A 22406-nucleotide genomic window follows, 5' to 3' on the forward strand; every position below is an offset into this window, starting at 1 on the left:
CATTCCACCCGGGGGATGGTGAGACTACAGCTCCCATCGCCTCCCTTCGGGAGGTAGCAGACACTGGCCACACTGAACCACACAGCCTGGCCAGAGAACTCAACCAGTCCCCCTAAATGGCAGGAAGAGGAAAAGTGCCAGAGAGAAAGGGTGGCATCAAGGGCCCAGGACACTGACCTCGTCTGCCAGCCATGCCCGGCCTCCTGGGGATGGAGCCACGGAAGCCCAGCAAATGGGAGGGGCAGAGACCCAGGCGTCCTGGGCTGCCCCGCCCAGTCCCCCTCCCACCCACCCCCGCCCCCCAGCCCCAGGGCACCGAGGAGGGAGCCGGGCAGGGGCAGGCGGCAGGGGAGGGAGGAGCGAGGGCGGGAGGGGGAGGAGGGAGCCGGGCTGGGAGGGAGGTGGGGGGGGTGGGGAGGGAGAAAAAGAAAGAAAATATTTTCCGTGTCCCCGCCTGCAGAGTCAGTGTGCGGTTTGGGAGAAAATGTGTCGGATATTTTGGGGCGGTCACGTGGGCGGGCGGGCTCCGAGAGGCCCCGGGACAGTCCCAGCCTAGAGCCCGTGCCCCCCCCCGCCCAGAGCCCCCCATTGCCGTGAGCCCCTGACACCGCGACGCCGCATCCTCGCGACCGCCCGACGCCGGGACCTGGGGCTCAGCGGCCTCCCTTCCCCCTCCCTCCCCTTCAGGTGAGTCAGGCGGGGAAGCAGGCTCGCCGCCGCCCGCGGACGCCTGGGTCCCCGCCGAGGTGGGCTGGGGGCGGGGGCGCTGGGGAGCGGCGCCGCTCAGTCCCTGCCGGGGCTGCTCGGGCGGTCCACAAGGCTGGAGGGGCTTCCTGCCCGACTTGGGGGTCAGCCCCGATGCCGGAGGGATTGGGGAAGATTTAGACAGGCTGAAGCTGGGCTGGGCTTCAGCAAAGCTGCATTTCGGTGAATAGTGGGGAGAGCACTTGGGGACGAGTCTTCAGCCAGAGGGGTTCTAGCCTACTTTTGTGCTTTGGAGTGTGAGGGAAGCCAGGGTTCCCTCCCGTGTGGAAAGACCTTGGCCAGCCCTTGGTCAGGCTTCCCCAGGGGAGTCTGAGGGGTGGCCTTCTGGTCCAAACTGGTCCAAGTTCCTCTTTCCCCAGTGGAATGGCCCAGTTTGGACATCAGAAAAGCAAGGAAAGCATCCAGCGGCAAGCACTCCTAGCCCTCTGGGTCCAGAAATTTGCAGAGACAAGTGAATAGGGTAGGGGTCTGTGAAGGTCCCTTAAACCTTCAATTCTGTATTCCCTCTCACTTGTCCCCAGGTAGGGGGTGAGTCTTGGTTCCTTCCAGCCAAGGATGGGGGCTCCTCAGGAGTATTCAGGAGGGGAGCCCAAAGGGAACAAAGGAAGGGCAGGAAGACCTAGGAGTTGTAGTCTGGGAGCCCCATTGACATGCCTCTCTGTCTTCAGCAGTTACAGCCCAGTCCCCTCAGCCTGACCCAGTATGTAGGAGGGGATCTCTGCAGGTGGCCAGAGGGTAAGAGTATGCATGGGTGTGTGTGTGGGGGGGGGCAGGGGAGCCTGAGGAGGTGTCTGTAAGGCAAGAAGCTGAGATGACTGTGCCCCCTGAAGGGGGCAGGGCATGTCCAGGATAGCTGCAATCCCAGATCAGGTCTGAGACTCCTGCCCTTACTGTTACTCCTCAGATGCTGAGTTGGGGTTGAGGACCATAGGCAGTGTCCCATACCCTTGAGGCAAGAAAAGAGAGGAAGGAAGAGGGGGCAGGGGGCAGTGTATGCAGGGCGCCTGGAGCTTGGGTATCCCAAATGGACATACACATGCACACATACATGCCCACGCGTGCACGCACCCATACACATGCACGCTGTAGCTTAAAGTCTGGTAGGCAGCATAGGGCACACACCCCCGCCCCGGCACACCCCCACCCCTGGCTCAGAAAGCCACCTAACTGGCACCTCCAGTTCCCCCCTCTGCCCCACCCTGCCCGTGCCCTCCATTGCCCACACACATTCCACTGGCATTGCCTGCCTGCCTGCCTCCTGGGCACTGCCCCTCCCTGGGGCCAGTGGGGTGGAGGGAGGGCACCTGGGGATGAGAGGTGGAGAGCTCAAGGGTCTGGACTCCCCCAAGGGTGGCACAAGGCCAGGGAAACCCAGGCCACCGCTGCCTCCTGGGGAGCAGGCTGGGGGCCCAGGCTAGAGCAGAGGATGCCTGGGTTCTCCGCCCAGGCTGGAGATGGGGTCATGGAAAAAGGTGGTCGTGTTTATACAGAGGGGAGGGGGGCAGCGGGTGGAGAGCAGCCGACAAGAGCAGCTTTGTTCCAGGCCCTAGAGCAGGCAGGGCAGCAGGGAGACGTGCCCCCCCCCCCCCATCCGGCAGCCCCCTTCATCCATGCCCTCCCTCAACTCCACCTCAGCCCTAAGAGAAGCAGCTTTGTAAGGGCCCCTTTCCCCTAGTCAGCCCCACCTCCATCTGAGGTGGCATCTTGGGAGGAAAGAAGGATTCTCTTCCTTCCACAGGTTCCCCAAAGAACCAAGGCATCTGGGTCCCTAGTGTAGGGTTGCCTTTTACTCTCTGTACCACTGTCTTCAATCTCTTGGTCCCTTCCTCCACCCAGGACTTAAGACCCTCCCCTTCCCTTCCCAGCCAGGGCAGATAGGAAGCAAGGCTCAGAAATGGGATGCCTCTCTGTCTCCTTCCCCTCTCCACTCAACTCTCAAGTCCCTTCTCTGAGGGAAATTAGGAGGAAGTCTGGGGGAGAGCTGGGCTGCCCTTCACTCATTACAGCCTCATTCTCTGGTAAGGACCAGGAGTCTGAGCATCCCTCTCTGGGACCCCGAAGTCCTCCCACCCCACCCTCAGGTCTCTGTTTCCCACCTGTAAGTGAGAAGCAAAGACAGTGGGTGCTGGAGACAGATCCCAGGTCCTGTCTAAGGCAGTCTGAAAAAGATGGGGGGGCTTTAGTAGCTTCTCACCCTTGGCATTGGAGGGGTTAATCCACCTGGAATGTGGCCCAGCCTGTTGAGCTATGGCCCAGGGGCCTCTGGGGCCCGGACTCCTGGCTCCACCTGGGCTTAACCAGGGATGAGGACTTGAGGGAATAGGGGAAGGAAAAGGAGAAGGACCCTGGGGGCTTGGGGCTCAGACTTTCAGGGCCTGGGGAGAGACTGGGGTAAGGAGTCTGAGGGTGCTGGGGATATGGGTGATGCCCGGTGAGGAACAGGGGTAGCTTCATACATGGGGACTGAGTGAAGCGTGGTGGGATTGGAGTCTGAGTTCCTGTAACCTCCTTGATAGTTTACCCTCAGGAGTTTGAAGGCCAAAGTAGATGAGAGATAGAAAAGAAAGGAAACGAAGGAAAGGAAGAAAAGGAAGGAAGGAAGGAAGGTAGGTAGGAAGGAGGGGAGGGAGGGAGGAAGGAAGGAAGGAAGGAAAGAAAAGAAAAAAAAGAAAAGAGGATGGAAGGGAGAGAAAGGAAAGCAGAGGTACAAAGACTGAGATATATTGATTCTAGAAGCAAAGACTAATAAAAGGAGATACAGAAATGCTTATCACCTACCTCTGGGCCTGCCCATGCCATGGTCTCTGTGTTTCATTCTTAGTCCTTCTCTGTCCTTCTGCATCTCAATCCATTATGGTTCTGGCTGATAGAGGAGTTACCGAGACTGGGGTGACTTTCTTTCCCCTAGAAAGAAAGCCCCTCACTCCCTAGAGGGTGGTTCTGGGGCTCCTGAGAAAGCCGTTTCTCTTATCAGAACAGCAGGAGAGAAACCACCTGCCTAGCACTAGGATTCCCATTTCCTCTCTTCCTCCTTCCTCTCTCCCTCCCTTGAGCTCAGGTTTAAAATCTCAAGGGGCAGGCTACATTGGAGGGAGGATAGGATGTAGGGAGGTCTTCCTGGAAGCAGAGGGCTCAGAGAAGACAGAGAAAAGGAGATGGAGAAGCAAAGTAAGGAGAGGACAAGGAGAGGAGCTCCCTGGCATCATACCTGGCACACAGTGGCCATCAGCATCTATGGATTTGAAGGAGAGAATGCAAGACCAGTTAGGGAGTGAGGGAGGGGTAACTGGAGACAGAGAACTGGGAGAGGAAACTGGGAGAGGAGTATTGAGGAAGACAGAGACAGAAGGAAATGCTAATTACAAGAGAGGTATTGAGGAAGAGAAGGTACAAAGAGAAATAACATGAGACACACAGCATGTAATATTTGCCCTATATCATTCAAAACACTTTACATATGTTAAATCATTTAATCCTCGCAACAGCCTTATGAAGTGGGCCCTATTATTATTCCCTGTTGACAAATGAGGAAACTAAATTCAGCAAAGAGAGATTAAGTAACACGCCCAAGGTCCGGCTAACAAGTGGTGGGGACCAACTCAGGGCACCTGGCTCCAGGGTCAGTGTTCCTACTCACCGGACTGCAACTCCTCTTCAGAGAGGTGTAGGGCCCCAAAGTTACAACAGAGATGTTTGCTTTTCCCGGGGTAATAGAGAATTTGAATATATATATATATACACACACACACACACACATATATATATGTATATAGACACACATGTATGTGTGTGTGTGTGTGTGTGTGTGTGTATATATATATATTTTTTTTTAATAAAGTAAGGTCTACACCCAACATGGGGCTTGAACTCACGACCCCAGGATCCAGAGTTGCATGTTCCACCACTAAGCCAGCCACGCGCCCTGAGAGTTTGGATCCTGGCTCCACCACTTACAGCCATGGGACCTTAAGCCAGTCACTTAACTTCAGTTTCCTCCTCTGTGAAATGGGAATCATAATTCCTACTTCACAGGGTTGATGTGAAGGTTGAATCAAGTGTCTAGCCCACTGGTGCTTAATGGTCCCTTCTCAGCTTGGGAGTCCTCTCTGCCAGGAGTCCTAAGACCATTATTCACTTTGGAAACCAGTTTACCTTTCCCTGGGGAGTTTTTCTCAACCTGTATTAGCTCCTGCCCTGCCCTCTACCATGTGGTAGAGGGCCCTGAGGCAGGGCAGTACAGACCCTGGAAGCATACTGGGAAAAGGCTCCAAGTGAGAGAGGGCCATGGGGCTTGGAACCTTAGGGTGATCATTCTCTCATCCCTCCCTTTCCTCTCTTTCTCCCTAGGACTCTTGGAGACCCAGTGGGCAGGCCAGGAAGGGCGGGCACGGAGCCTCCCAGGCTGGGGCAGTGGGCATGGGCGGGGGCTGTGGCTGAAGACCTCCCCCGCCCACTGCAGACCCCAGGGGATTCAGCCTCCCTCACCGCAGCTGCCATGGCCACCAATAAGGAACGACTCTTTGCAGCGGCTGGTGTCCTGGGGCCTGGATCTGGCTACCCAGGGGCTGGCTTCCCCTTTGCCTTCCCAGGGGCTCTCAGGGGGTCTCCACCTTTCGAGATGCTGAGTCCTAGCTTCCGGGGCCTGGGCCAGCCTGACCTCCCCAAGGAGATGGCCTCTCTGTGTGAGTCTCAGGGGCCTTGGGGGATGAGGGCAGGTGGCAATAGGAAGACGTTTGGAGGGTGGGTGCTATAGAAAATTGGCACCCTAGTTAGCGAGACTGGCAGGGATGGGGGTTTGATCTAATGGAGTAGATGACAGGGGTGGCCATGACAGGAGGGGGTTTGGATGTGGAGCAAATGGCATTGTTTGCAAATGAGAGTTCTCTTGCCCAAGATGTCTAGAATGTTGGGGTCTACAATCGCCTCCTGAGTCAACCGGCAGTGGGAAACACTTTGCATGGGCAGCCAAGGCTGGGTCTGGTGAAGTCTGAGGCTTCTGCCTGCATGCAGTGGTGGGTACCAGGAAGCACCCTGGGGAATGGAGGAGTCTGGAAGGCCAACCAGCTGACTGTGATAGAGAGGTGATATTGTTCTGAATTAGGGGCAGGCAGCACAAAAAGGAAATGAAATGGAGCCAGGTGCCCAAAGATGTGTGGGGTCAGGAAAGTCTCTTGTTGGTGCTAGGGAGGGTGGAATCAGTTGCAAAGAAGGTGGCTCTTGCACCATAAGTAATCCAGGGAGGTGGAGGGGGTGTTTCCAGAAGCATCCTCTCCTCCAGCCATGTGTGTTCTGGATGCCTCCCCTCCCTCTAGGTCTGGCATGGTGCCCACATGCTGCAGATCCCTACTTGTCCCTCAGGCCTGCCCTCTTTGGGTTAAGCTTTTGAGTGCTGACAGCAGACAAGCCTTAGGCCTCTCCTCTTCCCTCTGGATCTCCTTTCCTCCCACTTGGTAGTTGGTCTTCTTGACCAAGCCATTACAGGCGTGGGTGCCCATGAGCTGGAGGGCTGGACCGCCAGGTTCAGTGGGGTAAAGGTTGAACATGTGAGAAGCCCTCACCTGGAAATAAAGAGAGGTGATGGGAGGAGAGACACAGAGAAGGGCAGCTCCAGAGGCACAGAAACAGAGATGGAGAAAAAAAGACAAAAAGATAAAGACATCCTTTATAAGCTCCGCAAGCTCAGGGAGAGGGAGGTGGGAGAAAGGGGCCCTGCCTTCAGGAGGGGCAGTCGGAGGGTCGTGTGTATGTGTAAAGAAAGGGGTGACTAGATGGGGCTGGCAGCTTTAGTGGAAAGACTGTGCTCATCTGGAGAAGGCGTGTGTGTGTGTGTGTGTGTGTGTGTGTGTGTGTAGACCACATGCAGTTGTGTGTGCACAGCATGTCCCCGAGACTCTGCTCATATACAAAATTCCAGTGTGTGCAACAAAGAGTCAGTGTGAGGAGTGAGGCGGTATTTAATAGGGCTGCTGACGGTGTGTCTGGTGTTTGGTGAGACCTGCCAGTGGCATGTCTGTAGCCCAACAGGGGTTATTTGGGTGGCATGCAGGTGAACAGGAGAGCACAAAGCCCCCCTTTTTGGAAACCTCAGCTGGGCTTCCCCTACCTCATTTACACCCCATGAATCTGTCCCAGGGCCTGGGGAGGTAGGAAGAAACCATCCTCCCACATGAATGCACTTCTTGCAGAGAACCACACGACTCGGTCCCTTGGGACTTGAGTTTCTCAGGTTGTGGGAGAAGCCACTAAGGCAGAGGGAGGAAGGTGGGAGAGGAGAAAAAGAATGGTAGTGGGGGAATGCTGAGAGCCAGTGGCCAAGCCCCCAGGGAGGAAGCACTCCTTGGGCCCCTGTGCCCTGGACGCATGGAGATCAAGGTCAGGGATCAAAGTAAGGTCAAGACTGGGGAAGGGGTCACCCTGGGCTCTATCCCCCAAGGCTGCCCTGAAGGAGGGGGTGGGGGCCAAAAGGAGAAATCCAAGGGAGGAGCCAGAACCAAGGCAGGTAGCTGGGGAGGGTGCGGCTGGCAGCAGGAGACAGGCCCGGGCAGAGAGATGTTGGTGGGGTGGGGAGGAGGGGAAGGCTTGGGTCCAGACAGCCTGCACGAGAGTGGGGCATGCAGCACCCAGTGGTAAATGAGGAGGCAGAGGGGAGAGGAAGGGATCCTGGAGTCTGGGAGACCTCCCACAGTGGGAGAGAAGCTGAGGGGTGAAAAGGTCTAGTCTCTCATTTCTCTGACCTGCTGTCCCTTTTTTGCCTGGAGCCACCCAATGGAGGGGGATTGGAGGCCTAAGTCTGATGCCAAAGCCACACTCACCTTGAGTCTGTGTCTCTCTCTTAGTCTATGGGAGGGAGGGTGGTCCATGAGGGAACCTGCAACTTCTCCCTGAGGCTGCCTCCAGGATCCTACTGCTGGGTCCCTAGCACCTTGGAGACATCCACGTTGAGAAGGGAAATCTTGCCCCACCCCTTGGGGTTCTCCAGGGGCCTGAGTGGGTAAGGCAGGCATCTCAGAACCCTGTGGTGGAGGAGAGGAGGGGCGGCAGGAGGGGGGGCATGTGCTGCAGAGACAAGCACAGGCCTGTGTGCATGGGAGAGCAGAGGTGTGTATGTGTGTGCACGTGCGTGTGCTCACACGTGTGCATGAAACCCTGGGGTCCGTGTCTCTTTGTATCTCCGTGCTTATGAACACTGATGTGTTCTGTTTGCTTTGACAAGACTACAGGGAACAGAGTGGGTCGGGAGGGACCCACTTCCCTCTTCCCCCTCTCGAGGAGATGTCTGTGGTGGTGAGGACCTAGCCCTGTTTATCCTCTGAACTTGGTGACGGTGTCCCTGGGGCAAGGAGCCCAGGTGGCACCACACTAAGTCACATGGAGAAACTGAGGGCAGGCTGGCACAGGAAGAAAAAGAGTTCTACTTAAAAGCAACTGAAAAAGAGAGACTCAGAGACCTAAGCAAGGTGACAGAGCACTACACAGGCCAAAAGGCACAGACACAGAGAGAACCCAGACGCTGGGAGAGGCCAGCAGAACAAGCAGGCGGGTAAGGGTGGCAAGCAGGCCGCAGTGAGGCCTCCTCCAGGAAAAAACCCCAGCCGACTGCCTCCTTCCCTTCCCCTCCCCTCCCCGGTCTCCACCGCTCAGGCTCGGGCTCCAACTCCAGGCCTACACAAACGGGGCTTTGATTGCAACAGGAAACCTCTCTGGCGGGGGGAGCTGGGCAAGCCGCCGCCGCTGGGGCCCAGGCTGCACCCCCCCTCTCCTGGCCCCCTACCCAGTCCCAGCCCCCATCCTGCCCAGCGCTCCTTACACCCCTGCTTTGGGCCCCGTCCCCCATTCACACCTCCCTTCTCTCTTCTGCTGCCCCCTCCTCCAGAGACCCCTCCCCACCGCCCTTCAGGTGGGACTCCTAAGTTAGGACTTACCCTTGGGGTGGGGCTTCTTGCTTTGAAATGCCCCCTCTTCACCTTTTTGAGGGAAGGTTTTGGAAGAAAAGGAGAATTTAGTGGGAGGAATTCAGAGCCAGTTATCCTCCAGCCCCATCCAGAAGGTGGCAGGAGGGGGGAGAAAAGGAGGGGTGCATAAGGAGTTAGCTGTTCCTCCCTCCACAGTCCCTCGTTGGCCAAACTCATCCTTGCCAGGGTTGTAGAGGCTCTGAGGGGTGACCATACAAGACTCTCAGTGCTAATGGCCTTGTTAGTGGGGGAGGGGTATGCTTCTCTTTGCCTCCAGGGTCTTGACTTTGTGGGGCTCTAGCGGGGAGGGGTGCACTGTGATGGTGGGGATCATAGATGGGGACAGGGGTGAGTCAGGCAGCAACCCCCCCTCATACTCCCACCAGGCTGGTGGAGAACATCTGGTTCCCATGAAATGCTAGAAGGCTAATGGGTCTAATTGCTGCAATAAGGGCTGGGGGGACTTTGGGGATAAGAGGGGGCACTAGATCCCCCCCATCCTCTTACCTTCTCCTCAAGGCTGTACTAAGACTGCCTAGAATGGGGGGTTGGGGTTGACGGGAAGGGTGGGCCTGGCACTCTAATGCCTTGTCCCTTAAAGGCCCCCTCTCCCTGCAATGCCTGGGAAGCACCACAGATGGGGTGATGAGGAGTGGGGTGCATCTGGTGAAGAGAAAGCGGGGGCTATTGAGGACTCATGACTTCCTGGAGCCCTCCACCCCCCTCCTGTGCTCCACTCCCAACCCCCCTCCCTGTGGCCTGGCCACTTCTGGTTCTAATTACCAACCAGGCAGGCTTGACTTAATTGGGACCTTTCAGATTTGGGAGGAGAGGGGGGGTACTGACAGCCTGGAGTTGACTAATCAGGGCTCTTTCCCCCTGGTTGGGGGGTATTTCCCATTTTGTACCTAACTTTTTTTTTTTTTACCACTGCCCAGATTCTGATTCAGAAATCTATCATCCCCCCCTTTTTTGGGGGTGGGGGAACTGGCTTCAGAAATGGGGTATTTCAGGTTGGGGGCAACAGCAGGGAGCTCACACTGGGTTGGAAAGAACACTGCAGTCCCGCTTCATCCCTACTTCGAGCCCCTCAATCAGGCCTGGCACCCCTCGCCGCCCCCCGCATCCACAAGCCTGGCCCTCCTTCCCAGCCCTGCCCCCCCACCCTCCCCGTACCCGGCCGCCACCCCGGCCCCTCCTCCGCGCCCGCCTTCCCTTCCCTGCCTACTCTGGCACCCCTTCCTGCTTTTTATTCTTCCAAACTGGCGCCCCACTCCTGCAGCACCCCCAGTGCGCCCCCCACCCGGTACAACAGATTCTTAGAAAAGCGCGCCCCGCCCTGGCCCAGCCACAGCCGCCAGGCGGGGGAAGGGGCCGGCCGGGCGCCTCTCCCGCTCCCCCGGCGCTCCCCGTGTGAGCCGCGCTGACAGAGCCGGCTGGGCCGGCCCGCCGGGCGGCCGGGCGGCCGGGCGGGCGGGGCGCGGGGGAGGGGGCGGTTTCCGGGAGTCGCCGCCGCTGGAGCTGTCCCGGGGCCAGGGTCCCCGATTCGGCCGGGCGGCTAGGGCAAACTCTTGACGTGGCCACCCCCCCGCCCCCCTCACCCCCTGCTCCGCCGGGCGAGGGCGCTCAGTGCCCGGAAGGGGCTACCGAGGGGACAGCGAGGCGGCCCTCTGAGATCTGAAGGGCACTCAGTGTGGCACTGAAGGGGAGAAGGGGCTGTTATTGCCAATAGGGGGGGATGTGTAATGGCTGTGAGAACAGTTGACGACCGGACCCGCAGTTACAGCCGAGAGGGGCCCTTGGCAGTTTGGGGCAACTGGCACGGTAGAAAGCCTGGGGGAGGGGAGTTGGCACTCAGCAGGGCAGCTTCGTCGGAGGCGCGGTTGGCACCGTAGAGGCAGTTTGGGGTGGGAGTTTTGTGCTCTGAAAGTGAAGTCAGGTTCGAGAAAGGGGCAGTGAGAGACGCGGTGGAGCGCCTGGGGAGCGTCGGTCGCGCGACGGGGCTACGGGGACTGGGGAGGGAGGCAGCCCGGGCCGCGGCGGAGGGAGGACAGCTCCGGCTAGGAGGAGTAGACTCCAGGCAGCGCAGGAGGGGGCGGGGGACTCCGCGGCGGCGCTGGCGACGGCCTGGGCGGGGTGGGGCGGGGCCGGGTCAGGAGGAGGTGAGCGCGCCCGGCCACCCGCCCCGAGGGGGGTTCCCGGAGAGTTCACGGCGGGAGCGCGCTCCGGCCCTTCAACCGGGGGTGGGGAGAACGGGAAGGAAGGAGGAGGCCGCGCGCGCCGAGCCGCAGGAATGTACGGTTCGGCCTCGAAGCGCGCGCGCGGAGGGAGAGGGAGGAGCCAGGCCTGGGAATGAGGGGGTGGAGGTAGTGCAGGTCCCCGGGCCCGGGAGAACTGCCCCGCGCTGGGAACCTGCATGTTCCCCTCTCCTCCGTCTTCCCTGACACCCCAGCCTGTAATGACTGGTGTGCAAAGAGTGTTGGGAGGGATAGGGGGAAAACTCAAAAGGAAATGCGTGTGCTTGGTTCCTCTATTCCTTCCCCCCATCCCGGACCAGGGCACGCGCCGAAGTGCAAATGCGTGCAAAGCCTCGGGGCTGTGGAGAGAGAATGCTTGCAAGCATTTTCCCGAGCCAGATGTGCTTGCACAAATATGTGCTTGCATAGATGTCTGTGTGCCTCTGTGATTTTATGTGCGTGCAGAAAAAATGCATGCGCACTATTGCATATTTGCAAATATGCGGCGCCTGCCTAGATAAATGCATGCACGGGTATGTGTCTAAGCAAGCGCGCGCGCCGGGTGCGAGTGTGTGTAAGTGTGCGCTCCACTCCCAGCTCAGCTCGTCTTAGTGCCCGGCCCCCTTCGCTCTCCAAGCCCCACCCCCCACCCCTCCGGGCTTCGCTTTTACAAAAGGTCTCCCCAGTGTTAGCCGCGGAGGCGCCCAGAGCGAGCCGGCCCGCGGCCGAAGCGGCGGCCCTGGCTTTGCGCCCCGCCCAGTCCCTTTCCCCTGCTGGGGATCCCCCTCTTCCCCGCCCACCCCTTACCCCCCATGCAGCCTGGCGCCCTATGCTAGCCCTCCCCCTCCCCCCCTCCAGGAGCGGGGCGCCGCCGGGGGAGGAGGGGGAATCGGCTGCGGGTCCTTGGTGTTCCTAGCACCCAGCTTCCCTCCAAGCCGGGTCGCGATGTACGACTGCATGGAAACATTTGCCCCGGGTCCGCGACGGCTGTACGGGGCGTCGGGGCCCGGGGCCGGCTTGCTGCGCAGAGCCACGGGCAGCTCCTGTTTCGCCGGATTTGAGTCTTTTGCCTGGCCGCAACCCGCCAGCCTGCAATGTAGGTACCAGAGCCCAGGGGTGGGGGGTGGGGTGCAGGAGAAGCAGCGGCTCACTCTTTCCGTGTGTAGAAGGTGGAACTGGGGTGCAAGCGGAGATTCTCACCCTCTCTATGTGAGGGGCGGGTGTGTACGAAAGAGAGGTACTGGCCCTTTAAACGTGGGACTTCAGCGACTCCTTTGGGTGTGTGCATTAGTGTTTGGAGTGTGTGTGGTTTTTATGGTGGGTGTTTAGGTAGGAGCTGTGGTTGATGCCACTCCAGAATTCCTGGGGATAGGGAGAAACCGAGGTGTTATTGGTAGCTTGTGCCCGCAGGTCCGTGGCCCCGGAGAGATACAGCACCCAGGGCCGTGGGTGGCATTAGTAGGGTCCATGTGGGAAGTTGAGAGCGTAAAAAATATTTGCAGAGCGTGTGAATCCCTGGAGTGTGCGGCGCCTGGCGTCGGCGGTGTGGGTGTGAGGGTAGGGGGTCTCTCCACGCAGTGTCGCCCTCCGACAACGTTGGCAGGTCTTCCGCACGGCCCTATGTAGGGATGTTTGTGGCGTGAGGCCGGGAAGGCGGGTGCCCCTGCGTGGCTGCGGGGGCGGTTTTGGAAAGTGCTGCGTTCGAGAGTTCATCCTGTGTGTTCTTCGTGCGGGGTGCACCGGGTTGTGCACACTACCAGGAGAAGGCTCGGCTCTGGCGCCCCCTCCCCCATCTTAAAAAGCACTGTGTGGTAATGTGTATAGGATTGTATGCAGAGAGATGACTTTTTCCTAGGGCTCCGACACACACAACTTCAGTAGGAAGCGTAAAGTTTAAAGCAAAGCCTGTTTATGGTGGGGGGCGGTGGCCTGGAGGAGGCAGCGGCACGGAGAGTAAGACTACTGGGTCCCCAAATATCCATCTTCCCCTCTCTGTGAAATGGGAGATGCCAGGCCTGGGGCCCTGGAACCCCTTTCCAGAGCGGTAATAAAAAGCTGGGGACTGAGAGGCAGTAAAAATGAAGTCCAGATGAGAGGCGGCTTTGAAGCCTGGGCCGAAGTGCCTGGCGGGGGTGGGCGTAGGGAGGAGCCGAGAGGGGAGCCTGGAACACCCCCCAAATTTACCCCGGGCTGGGACCGCGCTGGTAGCCCGGTGCGGACGCCGGCGCGAGGGGCTTGGGGGCAGCTGGGAAGGGGCGGGTGGCGGGCGGGGCGGCGGGCGCTGGGGGAGTGCGCTCGCGGGGTCACCGAGCCCCCGCCAACGCGCCTCGCTGCTTGGCACTCGGCAGCGCTGTTTACGAGTTCGGCTTTTTCTTTTTTTTCTTTTTCTCTCCTTTCTTTTTTTCTTTTCTTCTTTTCTTTTTCTTTCTATCTTTCTTTTTTTCTTTTTCTTTTTTTTTCTTTCTTTTTTTTTTTTTTTGGTTCCAGGGCAGAGCTGCTCAGATTTAACAACTCCGAGACTGAAGGAGGGAGGTGGCAAACAGGAGACCGTACTTTGGGGTGGGGTGCGGCAAGAAGTAAAAGTGTGGCATTTATAGGGTGGAGAAAGCATGGAACTGTTCTTGCTTTGCACCAAATCCTGGTGAATTCTTAACCTTCTTTTCACTGTCCAATAGAAAGGGGAATTGGGGTATGTTGGGAGGGGTGCTGAGGTGGAGAGACTCCCAGGAGGGCTTTTTGTGGGGGCTGGGTAGGGATCCAGCCCTTTCCAGGAGCATGGCAGCCCCTCCCCCCCCCCCCCCCTTGGCTGGCAGTATGGTTTTGCATTTCAATTTGGACCAATTAATTTGGCCTCTAGGGTCTCTGTGGGCTTCAGGCCTGCTCCACACACTTTTAGAAAGTAGTTGAGACCTGTGTCTAAAGCAGGGAAGGAAAGAGGTCCCTTGAGGGGAGGGCCACATGGTGTGTTTGCGGGTGTTTGGCGGTGTCCTGGTGCTGTGCTGGCAGGCCCGGGTGTTTGTCTGGTAGCTGAGCTGCTGTCTTGCAAATGGGAAGCTGGATGTTGGGGGGCAGCTTTATGATTTGTGCATTCACTTCCACAGTGTGGCTGGAGTGAGTGTGCCTTTACGCCCGCCTGTGTGCTCTTCGGTGCCAGGGGCCTGTTGGGATATAGGAAGCCATTGGTAGTATGTCTACTTTTGTGCCCTGACTGTTGTTGATGTGTGAGAGTGTCTCCAAGGAGGTGTGTATCAGATTGTGAGTCTGGGCTTCTCAGTCCTGCGCCTCGCAGCTGGGAGCGTTTACAGCCGGTTATAAAGAGTTTGTTTGAAGCTCCGCTCAGCCTGGCCAGGAATTTCCTCAATTTCAGCAATTTGGGCTTTAAAAGGAGAAAAACCCAGAGCCCACCCCCCTCCTCCCCAGCAGGGGCCCCTGCCTAGCCTGGGAGCAGCATCCCGATAGTGGGGTCTCAGCCCAGGGCTGAAGAAGGGAATCTGAGCAGGCTTGACCCAATTAGCCTTCTTGTGCCCTTCACCCTCAGATTGACCAGAGCCACTGGGGCGCACTCGAGGGTTCAGGGGGCCGAGTTGTGCCAGAAGGGTGCCCAGAAGGGGTGACAGTACCACTCAGACAGGAAAAGCTGTCCCCAGGCCTGTCTCCTTGCGGCCCCCAGTCTTTATAATTGCCTGGCACTGCCCTATGCCAGTCTGACCGCACCCAGGGCCCTTTCGCAAGAGAGGAAATGAGGCAGCGCTCTGCGGGCAGGGAGGGCGTCAGCGCCTGAGTGAGCACCACCCCACGCACTGGCCTGCGGGCAGCACGTGTGCCCTCCTAGGACTCCAGGAGGGGTCCTGAAAGGCATTCCAGCCAGCCCCACGTCTCTCAGTGCCCCTCCTGGAGTCTCCCGCCCTGGGGCCTGAATAGACTCGAGGCACCTTCTTTCCTCCCCTCTTCTCTGCCCTTTTCCATTGGGGAATCTCACTCCAGCAGGATTCTTATGCTAATCGTGTCGGTGTGTGTTGGGGGGTGGGGAGGGCTTCCCTCCTGTGGGGTGGGTGGAGCTAGCCCGGAACCCCGGCATCCTGGGCATTCCTTCTGCCCTTCTGGCTGTATGGGGCGGACTTTTGACCAGGTGGGCTGCAGCGGGTTAGAAGGAAGAAGGTGCTCTTGAGGTGGGTGCGTGGGACTCTCCTTAGGGAGGGTCTTAGCGTTTTCTTGCGTTAACTTGGGCCCTCTAGGTTTGGGCAGCGGGTCCTACAGGTTGAATAATTTCTAGGTTTTTCTGCCTCTGAAGATGAACCACAGACCCCAACCCCCCGCCCCCAACACCGAAAAAGGTTTACTGAGCAGCCTCCTGAACAGAGGGTGCCCACTCCCACCCCTTCTGTGTGGCGTGGGCCGAGGCCCCGTTTGAGCTGCGATTGGGTATTTGTGGGGAAAGTTTAGGAGTGAAGACATAGGCTCAGAGAGGGTCCAGAGATAGCTCCCCTCCCCCTCCCCCAGGAGCCCTGTTTACCCACTGTCACCTGACTTTTCCCGCTTTGCTACACCCCCAACCGCTTCTCAACCTGAGGCTCTGAGCAAATACCTCAGTCTCTCCTTCCCCGACTTTTTGACTTCTCAGACTCCCTGCCTGGCCACTTAGGTCTAGTCAGAGAACCTGAGAGCCTGGGCTCCACCATCAATTGGCAGTGTGTCCCTGGGCTGGTCACTTCCCCCCCTTGGCCTCAGTTCCTTCAGGTGTAAAATCGGGCTGTTGCATATCTGCTAACCTACTTTTCTTGATACCTGTGTCCCCTTTGCTCCACTGCCTCAGTGGTTTCTGGGAAAAAGCACATTGGCCGTTATCTGGGGCGGGGGGGGGGTGCGGTATGAGAGGGAGAAGTTGGAGGATTATTTACCCTGTACTACTTGAGAGAGAACAAGGTCCTCTTTGACCTCGGGGTACCTGGGGTACTGAGTCATTTATCCAGGCGCAAGCTACAGGTGGCTGGTGCTTGCCTACCCAGCCCCAAATCTATTGCCTCAGGAAGAGAAGGATGATGGGAAGTAGATAACCCAGCAAGGTGGACCGATGTGACAGAGAGTGACTGAAGGGTGCAGAGCCACAGCCCATAATCCCTCCACCTACCCACTTCACAGCTGGGGAGACTGAGGCCCAGAAGTTAACTTCCAAGATGGCCTTGGCCTGGAATTTGAGGAACCTCGCAGTGTCATGAGGGCTGGCAGTATCTGAGGGCTCGGGCTGGCACTGTTGTGTAGGGAGACGGCCAGACTGCGGCGGGAGGTGCACTGGTAGCCGTCGTTCGGGGCTTTCTGGAAGCGTTTACTATGGGGCCGTGCGTGGTTGTTGGGACTTTAAGCCGCTGTGGTGATGATGGTGTTGTCATCTCTGAGCTGGAGGGACAAGTGGGAATGGGGTGTGCCTGTGTAGTGAGGATGCCGGGGAGATCTGAGGGGTCCTTTTCCTCCGACCCTCATGTCATTGCTTTCCCCCTTAGCGGTGGAGACGCAGAGCACTAGCTCAGAGGAGATGGTGCCCAGCTCGCCCTCGCCCCCTCCACCTCCTCGGGTCTACAAGCCGTGCTTCGTGTGCAATGACAAGTCCTCTGGCTACCACTATGGGGTCAGCTCCTGTGAAGGCTGCAAGGTGTGTGCATAGTGGGGGTGGGGCGCGCTGGGCCTCCGGGTCCAGACCAGAGGGGCAGGACGCTGTGCGTGGGTGGCCATTCCTGCCGAGTGGGGAGGAGCTGCTTTGCACACACGTGGCTCGCAGGCTGGGTCCAGCCTGGGGCGACCCGAAGGGCCTGTGAGAGAGGCTGGTACTCCCAGCATCCTGCTTCACTGCCCACCCCCCACCCCCAACTCCAGGGCTTCTTCCGCCGCAGCATCCAGAAGAACATGGTGTACACGTGTCACCGCGACAAAAACTGTATCATCAACAAGGTGACGCGGAATCGCTGCCAGTACTGCCGGCTACAGAAGTGCTTCGAAGTGGGCATGTCCAAAGAAGGTAGGCCCCTGGTACTGGCCTGAGCAGGAGCCCTCCCGCCCTCCCCTGTCATTGCTGCCCTCTTCCCACTGGCCACCCCCACTTCTCTGACCTCTGAGACCTGGCCTGCCCTGGGATGCTGCCTCCTCCCTGGCCAGTCCTGTTTGGTTAGTGCCATTCACCTAGGAGGCCCCACCCCTTGCCATTCTCCCCTCTCAGAGCTTAATCCTTCCTCTGAATGAGTGAGTGGGGGTTACCTACCGGCTCACTTTGCCCTGTTTTATGGGGAGGTTGGGGGGGGGGGGCTTGCCAGTCCCCTCCCCTGCGCCATTGTGCTGCCAAGGCTATAAGTGGATATCCTGCCGCCCGCATATCCTGCCCCCCCTCCCTAGCTCCTGAGGGGTGACAGGAAGGGCAGGATGGAGCCGAATGGCTCTGGAAGGGAGCAGGGGCTGCAGGCCCTGGGTGGGGCTGGAGAGAGCCAGCCTGGGGATGGGAGCTAATGTAGGAGCTAGGGAAACTGAGGCAGTGGTTAGGGTCCCGGGGAATAGATGTTCATGATAAGGACTGAGCGCATGATATTAGGATGAGAGGGGATACCCAGAGGGAGGTTCTGAGGGTCCCGACCCTCCCGTGCCTTTGCCCCCAAGCTGTGCGGAATGACCGGAATAAGAAGAAGAAAGAGGTGAAGGAAGAAGGGTCGCTTGACAGCTATGAGCTGAGCCCTCAGTTAGAAGAGCTCATCACCAAGGTCAGCAAAGCTCATCAGGAGACCTTCCCCTCACTCTGCCAGCTGGGCAAATACACCACGGTGAGTCCAGTGAGGGCAGGGGATTGTTCGCTTTGGGGACTAGGTACGGGTTGTATTGAGGCCATGGTCTGGTGCTGAGGGACAAGGAAAGGCAACAGAATGCAGAGGAGGGAGCTGGGGGTTTGGGTGGAAGGAAGATAGCCCCCAGGGCGGGGCTTAGCTTGCATTCCAACCTGCCCTCCCTGTAGAACTCCAGTGCAGACCACCGGGTGCAGCTGGATCTGGGGCTGTGGGACAAGTTCAGTGAGCTGGCCACCAAGTGCATCATCAAGATCGTGGAGTTTGCCAAGCGGCTGCCTGGCTTTACAGGGCTCAGCATTGCTGACCAGATCACTCTGCTCAAGGCTGCCTGCCTAGACATCCTGGTAAGTTAAGCCCTGTGGCATGTCTCCCACTAGGCCTGACCCACATGTGAGGCCAAGGAGTTGGTTTACCACAAAGATTTCATTATCTCTCCTTCCCCCTCCATTCTGGGACTCCCCAGATCGCCTTTAAACCCAAGCTTTTTTTTTTTCATCTTAACTCCCCTCCCCAAGACCTGATCCTACGCTTCTGGATGCTCTGCCTCCTTCTGACTCCCCTTCCCTCCCCAGACTTCAGATTCTCCACCTCTGCCTTCCTCCCCATGCCTGCTGCAGGTTGCCCTCTTTCTGGACTTAACCTCCTCACCTTCCACGTACATCCCATTGCCTCTTCTCCCCACCGGACATGTGGTCCTCCCCAGAAACAGCACTAACCCTCCCCCTTGCCCACCTCCAGATGCTGCGGATCTGCACAAGGTACACCCCGGAGCAGGACACCATGACCTTCTCTGATGGGCTGACTCTGAACCGGACACAGATGCACAACGCCGGCTTTGGGCCCCTCACAGACCTCGTCTTTGCCTTTGCTGGGCAGCTCCTGCCACTGGAGATGGATGACACGGAGACAGGACTGCTCAGCGCCATCTGCCTCATCTGCGGAGGTGCAGGGGTGCCCCCTGGCGTTTGCTCAGGCTCCTTTCCCACCACAGCCCACACCTGATCTCTGACCCGGCAGGAGACCTTGGTCCCTCTCCCTGGGATTGTTGCACCTGCCCCATCCACAGACTTCTCAGACCCAGGACAGGCCCTCTAGCACCTTGGAGCATAGAACAAAAAGGAGAGAGGAGCCAGAGAGAGCTGAGGAGGTCCCAGATACTGGTGCTGAGAGAGGGGTGTGGGCAGGAGTGATTTACCAGAGGGGAGAAGGTACAGGGCGTGGAGCAGGGGAAGTGGCCTGGGTAGGCCCAGGAACAATAAGGCAAAGGGCTGATAGGACAGAGTTTGGGGCTTGGAGTGCCATAGGTCAGGGACAGCTGGGGATCAGCCACTTGTCACTGTGTCCCCCATTTCTTCTCTTTCACTGCACTGTGCTTGTTCCTGTAGACCGCATGGACCTGGAGGAACCTGAAAAAGTAGACAAGCTGCAGGAGCCACTGCTGGAAGCCCTGAGGCTCTATGCCCGCCGGCGGCGGCCCAGCCAGCCCTACATGTTCCCAAGGATGCTCATGAAGATCACTGACCTCCGGGGCATCAGCACCAAGGGTTAGTCATGAGGGAACCTCCCCTCTCTCTCCCTGGAGCTGTTGGTCTCCCAGCACAGGCAGGCAGACAAGCAGAGACAAGAACAGAGTGGGTGCGAACCGGGCGGCCTACGCTCTGGAATCCTAGCTCTGCCACGGGCTCGTGGGGAGACTCTGGGCAAATTCCTTTACTTTTGGTACCTTGTTTTCATGTTTGTAAACTGGGCTATACTTACATCTACCTCATAAGCTATCGAGAAGGCTAAACGAGTTAACACAACGGGCTTAGAACCGCCCTGAATTAACGACGCCATTCCCCAGTTGCGGTAGCTGCATTTCAAGTGCTCAGTGGCTAGTGATGACTGTACTGGACGAAGCAGATAATGCCATCATCGCAGAAAGTTCTGTTGGACATTGATGGTTCAGAAGGGTGCCTGGCAGATAGTAGGTGTTCAGTAAATACTAGCTATTGTTACGAATGTGAGTAAGAACAGGCCTAGCAACAATTGGCGAGTCGCGGACATGGGAGGATGGAGTGCCTGGGGAGTGGAGGTGACAGTTGGACTCGGTGTGATCTTTGAGGAGATGGTCTGAAAATGGGATGGCTTGAAAGAATGGCAACGGGCTTGGCAGAGAAGGCAGGTAGAAGCTGCAGGCAGAGGAGTGGCCCCCAGGAACTCTGCAGAAGGGAGAGGGTGAATCTGAGACAGACAAGTGGCAGGCTTGTGCTGGGAGCCCCTGGAAGGCCAAGAAAGGTTAGCGAGTTGGCCTCAAGGGGCATGGGCCTCTGTCCCCCTGAACCTTTGTTCCTCTGTTGCAGGAGCAGAAAGGGCCATTACCCTGAAGATGGAGATTCCAGGCCCGATGCCTCCCCTAATCCGAGAAATGCTGGAGAACCCTGAAATGTTTGAGGACGACTCCTCGCAGCCTGGTCCCCATCCCAAGGCCTCTAGCGAGGATGAGGTTCCCCGGGGTCAGGGCAAAGGGGCCTGCAGCCCCCAGCCTGACCAGGGCCCCTGACTTCCCCTGCCGTGGGGGTTGGGGCTCCAGGCAGCAGACTGACCATCTCCCAGACACCGCCAGTGACTGGGGGAGGACGAGCTCTGCCCTCTCTCCACCCCTTCCAGTGAGCTCCTTGTTTTTGCCAAAGTTTCCAGGGGTGCCTCTGTGTTCATCCCCTTCTTGTTCTAACTGGCTCCCTTTCCTGTCTCGGGGCCTGCCCTTCTCCCACCAGGAAAGAGGGCAGAGGGGTGAGCCTGGGTTTGGACTCTAAAATCTCGGCGCTGCCCCTCAGACACCAGGGTCCCAGGCTCCCCAGGGCAGGAGGAAGACCCTGCCAGTTCCAAAGCCCCTTTCTCTGCCAGGTGCTTAGGCCTCTGGGAGCAAACAGGAACACTAGAGACCAAAAAAGGGGCGCAGGGGGAGGGCTGAGCCCACCCTCTTGCCCCTGCCCTTGGTGCCTCATGCTGCGTAATGCACCTGCCGGGCTCACACTGCCCTCTGTGCCCCATCCTCGTGCCAGGTCAGGTTGGGGCAGGCTGGGCCCTGCATTTCTGTGGAGGGCCAGAGGGTGAAAGGGACAGATGCACGTACATTCGGCACCTCTTTGCTTGGGCCCAGAGTTGACCTTGTGCCCTCCGTTATAAGCCCCTCCCCGAGCCCTGTCATGTGCCTTGGGCTTCCCCTGCCTCCCATCTCAGCCACCGGGGCAGGGACGCTCCTACACTACAGAGGGGCCAGGGGATCCCTCTCCCCCTAGTGCCTTACCCCCCTTGATCTCCAGAGCAGCTTGGCCCAGGGAGTGGGGGGTGGGCGCTGCTTAGCTGGTCCTTCCCTGACCCAGAGGAAACCTCTATTTATTTATTAGCTTTTGTTTACACCCTGGACTTGACCCCTTCCTCCAGGGGTCTTGGGAGGGGGAGCCCAGGGCCCCTGTGACCCCTCCCTTCTTCCTCCAATCCCCAGTTTGTATTTAGCTGCCAAATAAGATTCCCACTGGCTCCCCTTTTTCTCTGGGGGGTCAGGGTGCTGTTCCCTCCCCTCTGTTTACATCTCCCCTTCCCCGCTGTATCGCATATTGCTGAGTTTTCTATTTTTGCAAAATAAAGTGATGGAAACTCATGGCATGTGGCTCCCTCTGGGAAGTGGCAGGGGACATGACTAGCTGACCTGGAGAGGGACTGGGTGAGGAAGGTGAGCTCCCAATCTACCGGATTTTGCAGCTTTCTTAGGGAAACCAGGGAAATCGGATGAAATGTGCCTGGATGGCGGTGGTGGGAAAGTGGGGTAAAGGGAGCCCCCAGGAGCTTACCCCGGGAGGCGGGTGTCTGGGCCTTCCGCAGCCACCAGGTGTGTGTGTTCTTAGACTGGATGCGGTGGGCCTCTGGGGAGGTGTTAATGGGCCCGGAGGTCTTTTAAGTTGTCCCCACCCCCAGTTATGTGTATGTGCATATCTGCCCATCTCTGGGGAAGGGGTTCATGGAAGCTGCACTTGGTTCTCGTGAGGGTCTCTGGCCCCAGAAGAAAAGAACCGCAGCCTGCATCTAAGTTACAGTGTTTCTGTTTTACACCACCCCTCCCTTTACTTAATGAGCTCCCTGACTCTCCGACCCCACTATCACCTTACAAATTACTCCCGCTGCCCCTTCTGACCCCACCCCACCCCGTGACCTCATCCCCATGACCCCACTGTTACCCTCTGTACTAACATCCTTGCCCCTCCATGCCTCCCCTCTGCAACAGCTCCCATCCTCAGCCCGCTCAGGCCTTCCCACTGTGCCCCTGGACTCTCCCCCCTCCCTCTGTGACTCCCCCTCCACGCTGCCCTCCCCCCACCCTGGGGCCCACCTTCTTCCCTGGGACAGCACCCTGCCTACCTTGTACCTTGCCACCTTCAAGAATGACCTGTGCTTGTGGGAGAGAGAGGGGTTGAGGATGTGGGAGTAGGGGAGAGAGAAGATTGAGGAAAAGCAGAAGAAGAAAGTGAAAGAAGCTCTAGAGGAAACCACAGGGCCTGTGGGGAAGAAGGGGTCATCACCATGGTAACCCCTGGTTGTGGGGGAAGGGTATAAGGTCCGGTAGCCTGAGGCCAGCCGAAGAAGCCCACCTC

General features: G+C 58.2%; 1 protein-coding gene across 4 annotated transcripts; it reads left to right on the top strand.

The window, feature by feature from the left end:
• Positions 1 to 456: 456 nt before the first annotated feature.
• On the top strand, positions 457 to 21418 carry RARG (retinoic acid receptor gamma). Of its 4 annotated transcripts, XM_058742635.1 has the most exons (10): positions 457 to 687; positions 1434 to 1500; positions 5113 to 5447; positions 16453 to 16601; positions 16823 to 16964; positions 17594 to 17754; positions 17943 to 18119; positions 18514 to 18718; positions 19161 to 19319; positions 20118 to 21418. In XM_058742635.1, exons 3-10 carry the CDS (start codon positions 5261 to 5263, stop codon positions 20315 to 20317), a joined length of 1380 nt encoding a protein of 459 aa, XP_058598618.1. In that variant the 5' UTR covers positions 457 to 687; positions 1434 to 1500; positions 5113 to 5260; the 3' UTR covers positions 20318 to 21418. The 4 variants fall into 4 exon arrangements, with proteins under 4 accessions (XP_058598618.1, XP_058598620.1, XP_058598622.1 ...); XM_058742637.1 differs by lacking the exon at positions 1434 to 1500; XM_058742639.1 differs by lacking the exons at positions 1434 to 1500; positions 5113 to 5447 and having other exon boundaries at positions 459 to 687.
• Positions 21419 to 22406: the final 988 nt, after the last annotated feature.

This window comes from Neofelis nebulosa, chromosome 8 (genome assembly GCF_028018385.1).
Source record: "Neofelis nebulosa isolate mNeoNeb1 chromosome 8, mNeoNeb1.pri, whole genome shotgun sequence".
Lineage (NCBI taxonomy): Eukaryota > Metazoa > Chordata > Mammalia > Carnivora > Felidae > Neofelis > Neofelis nebulosa.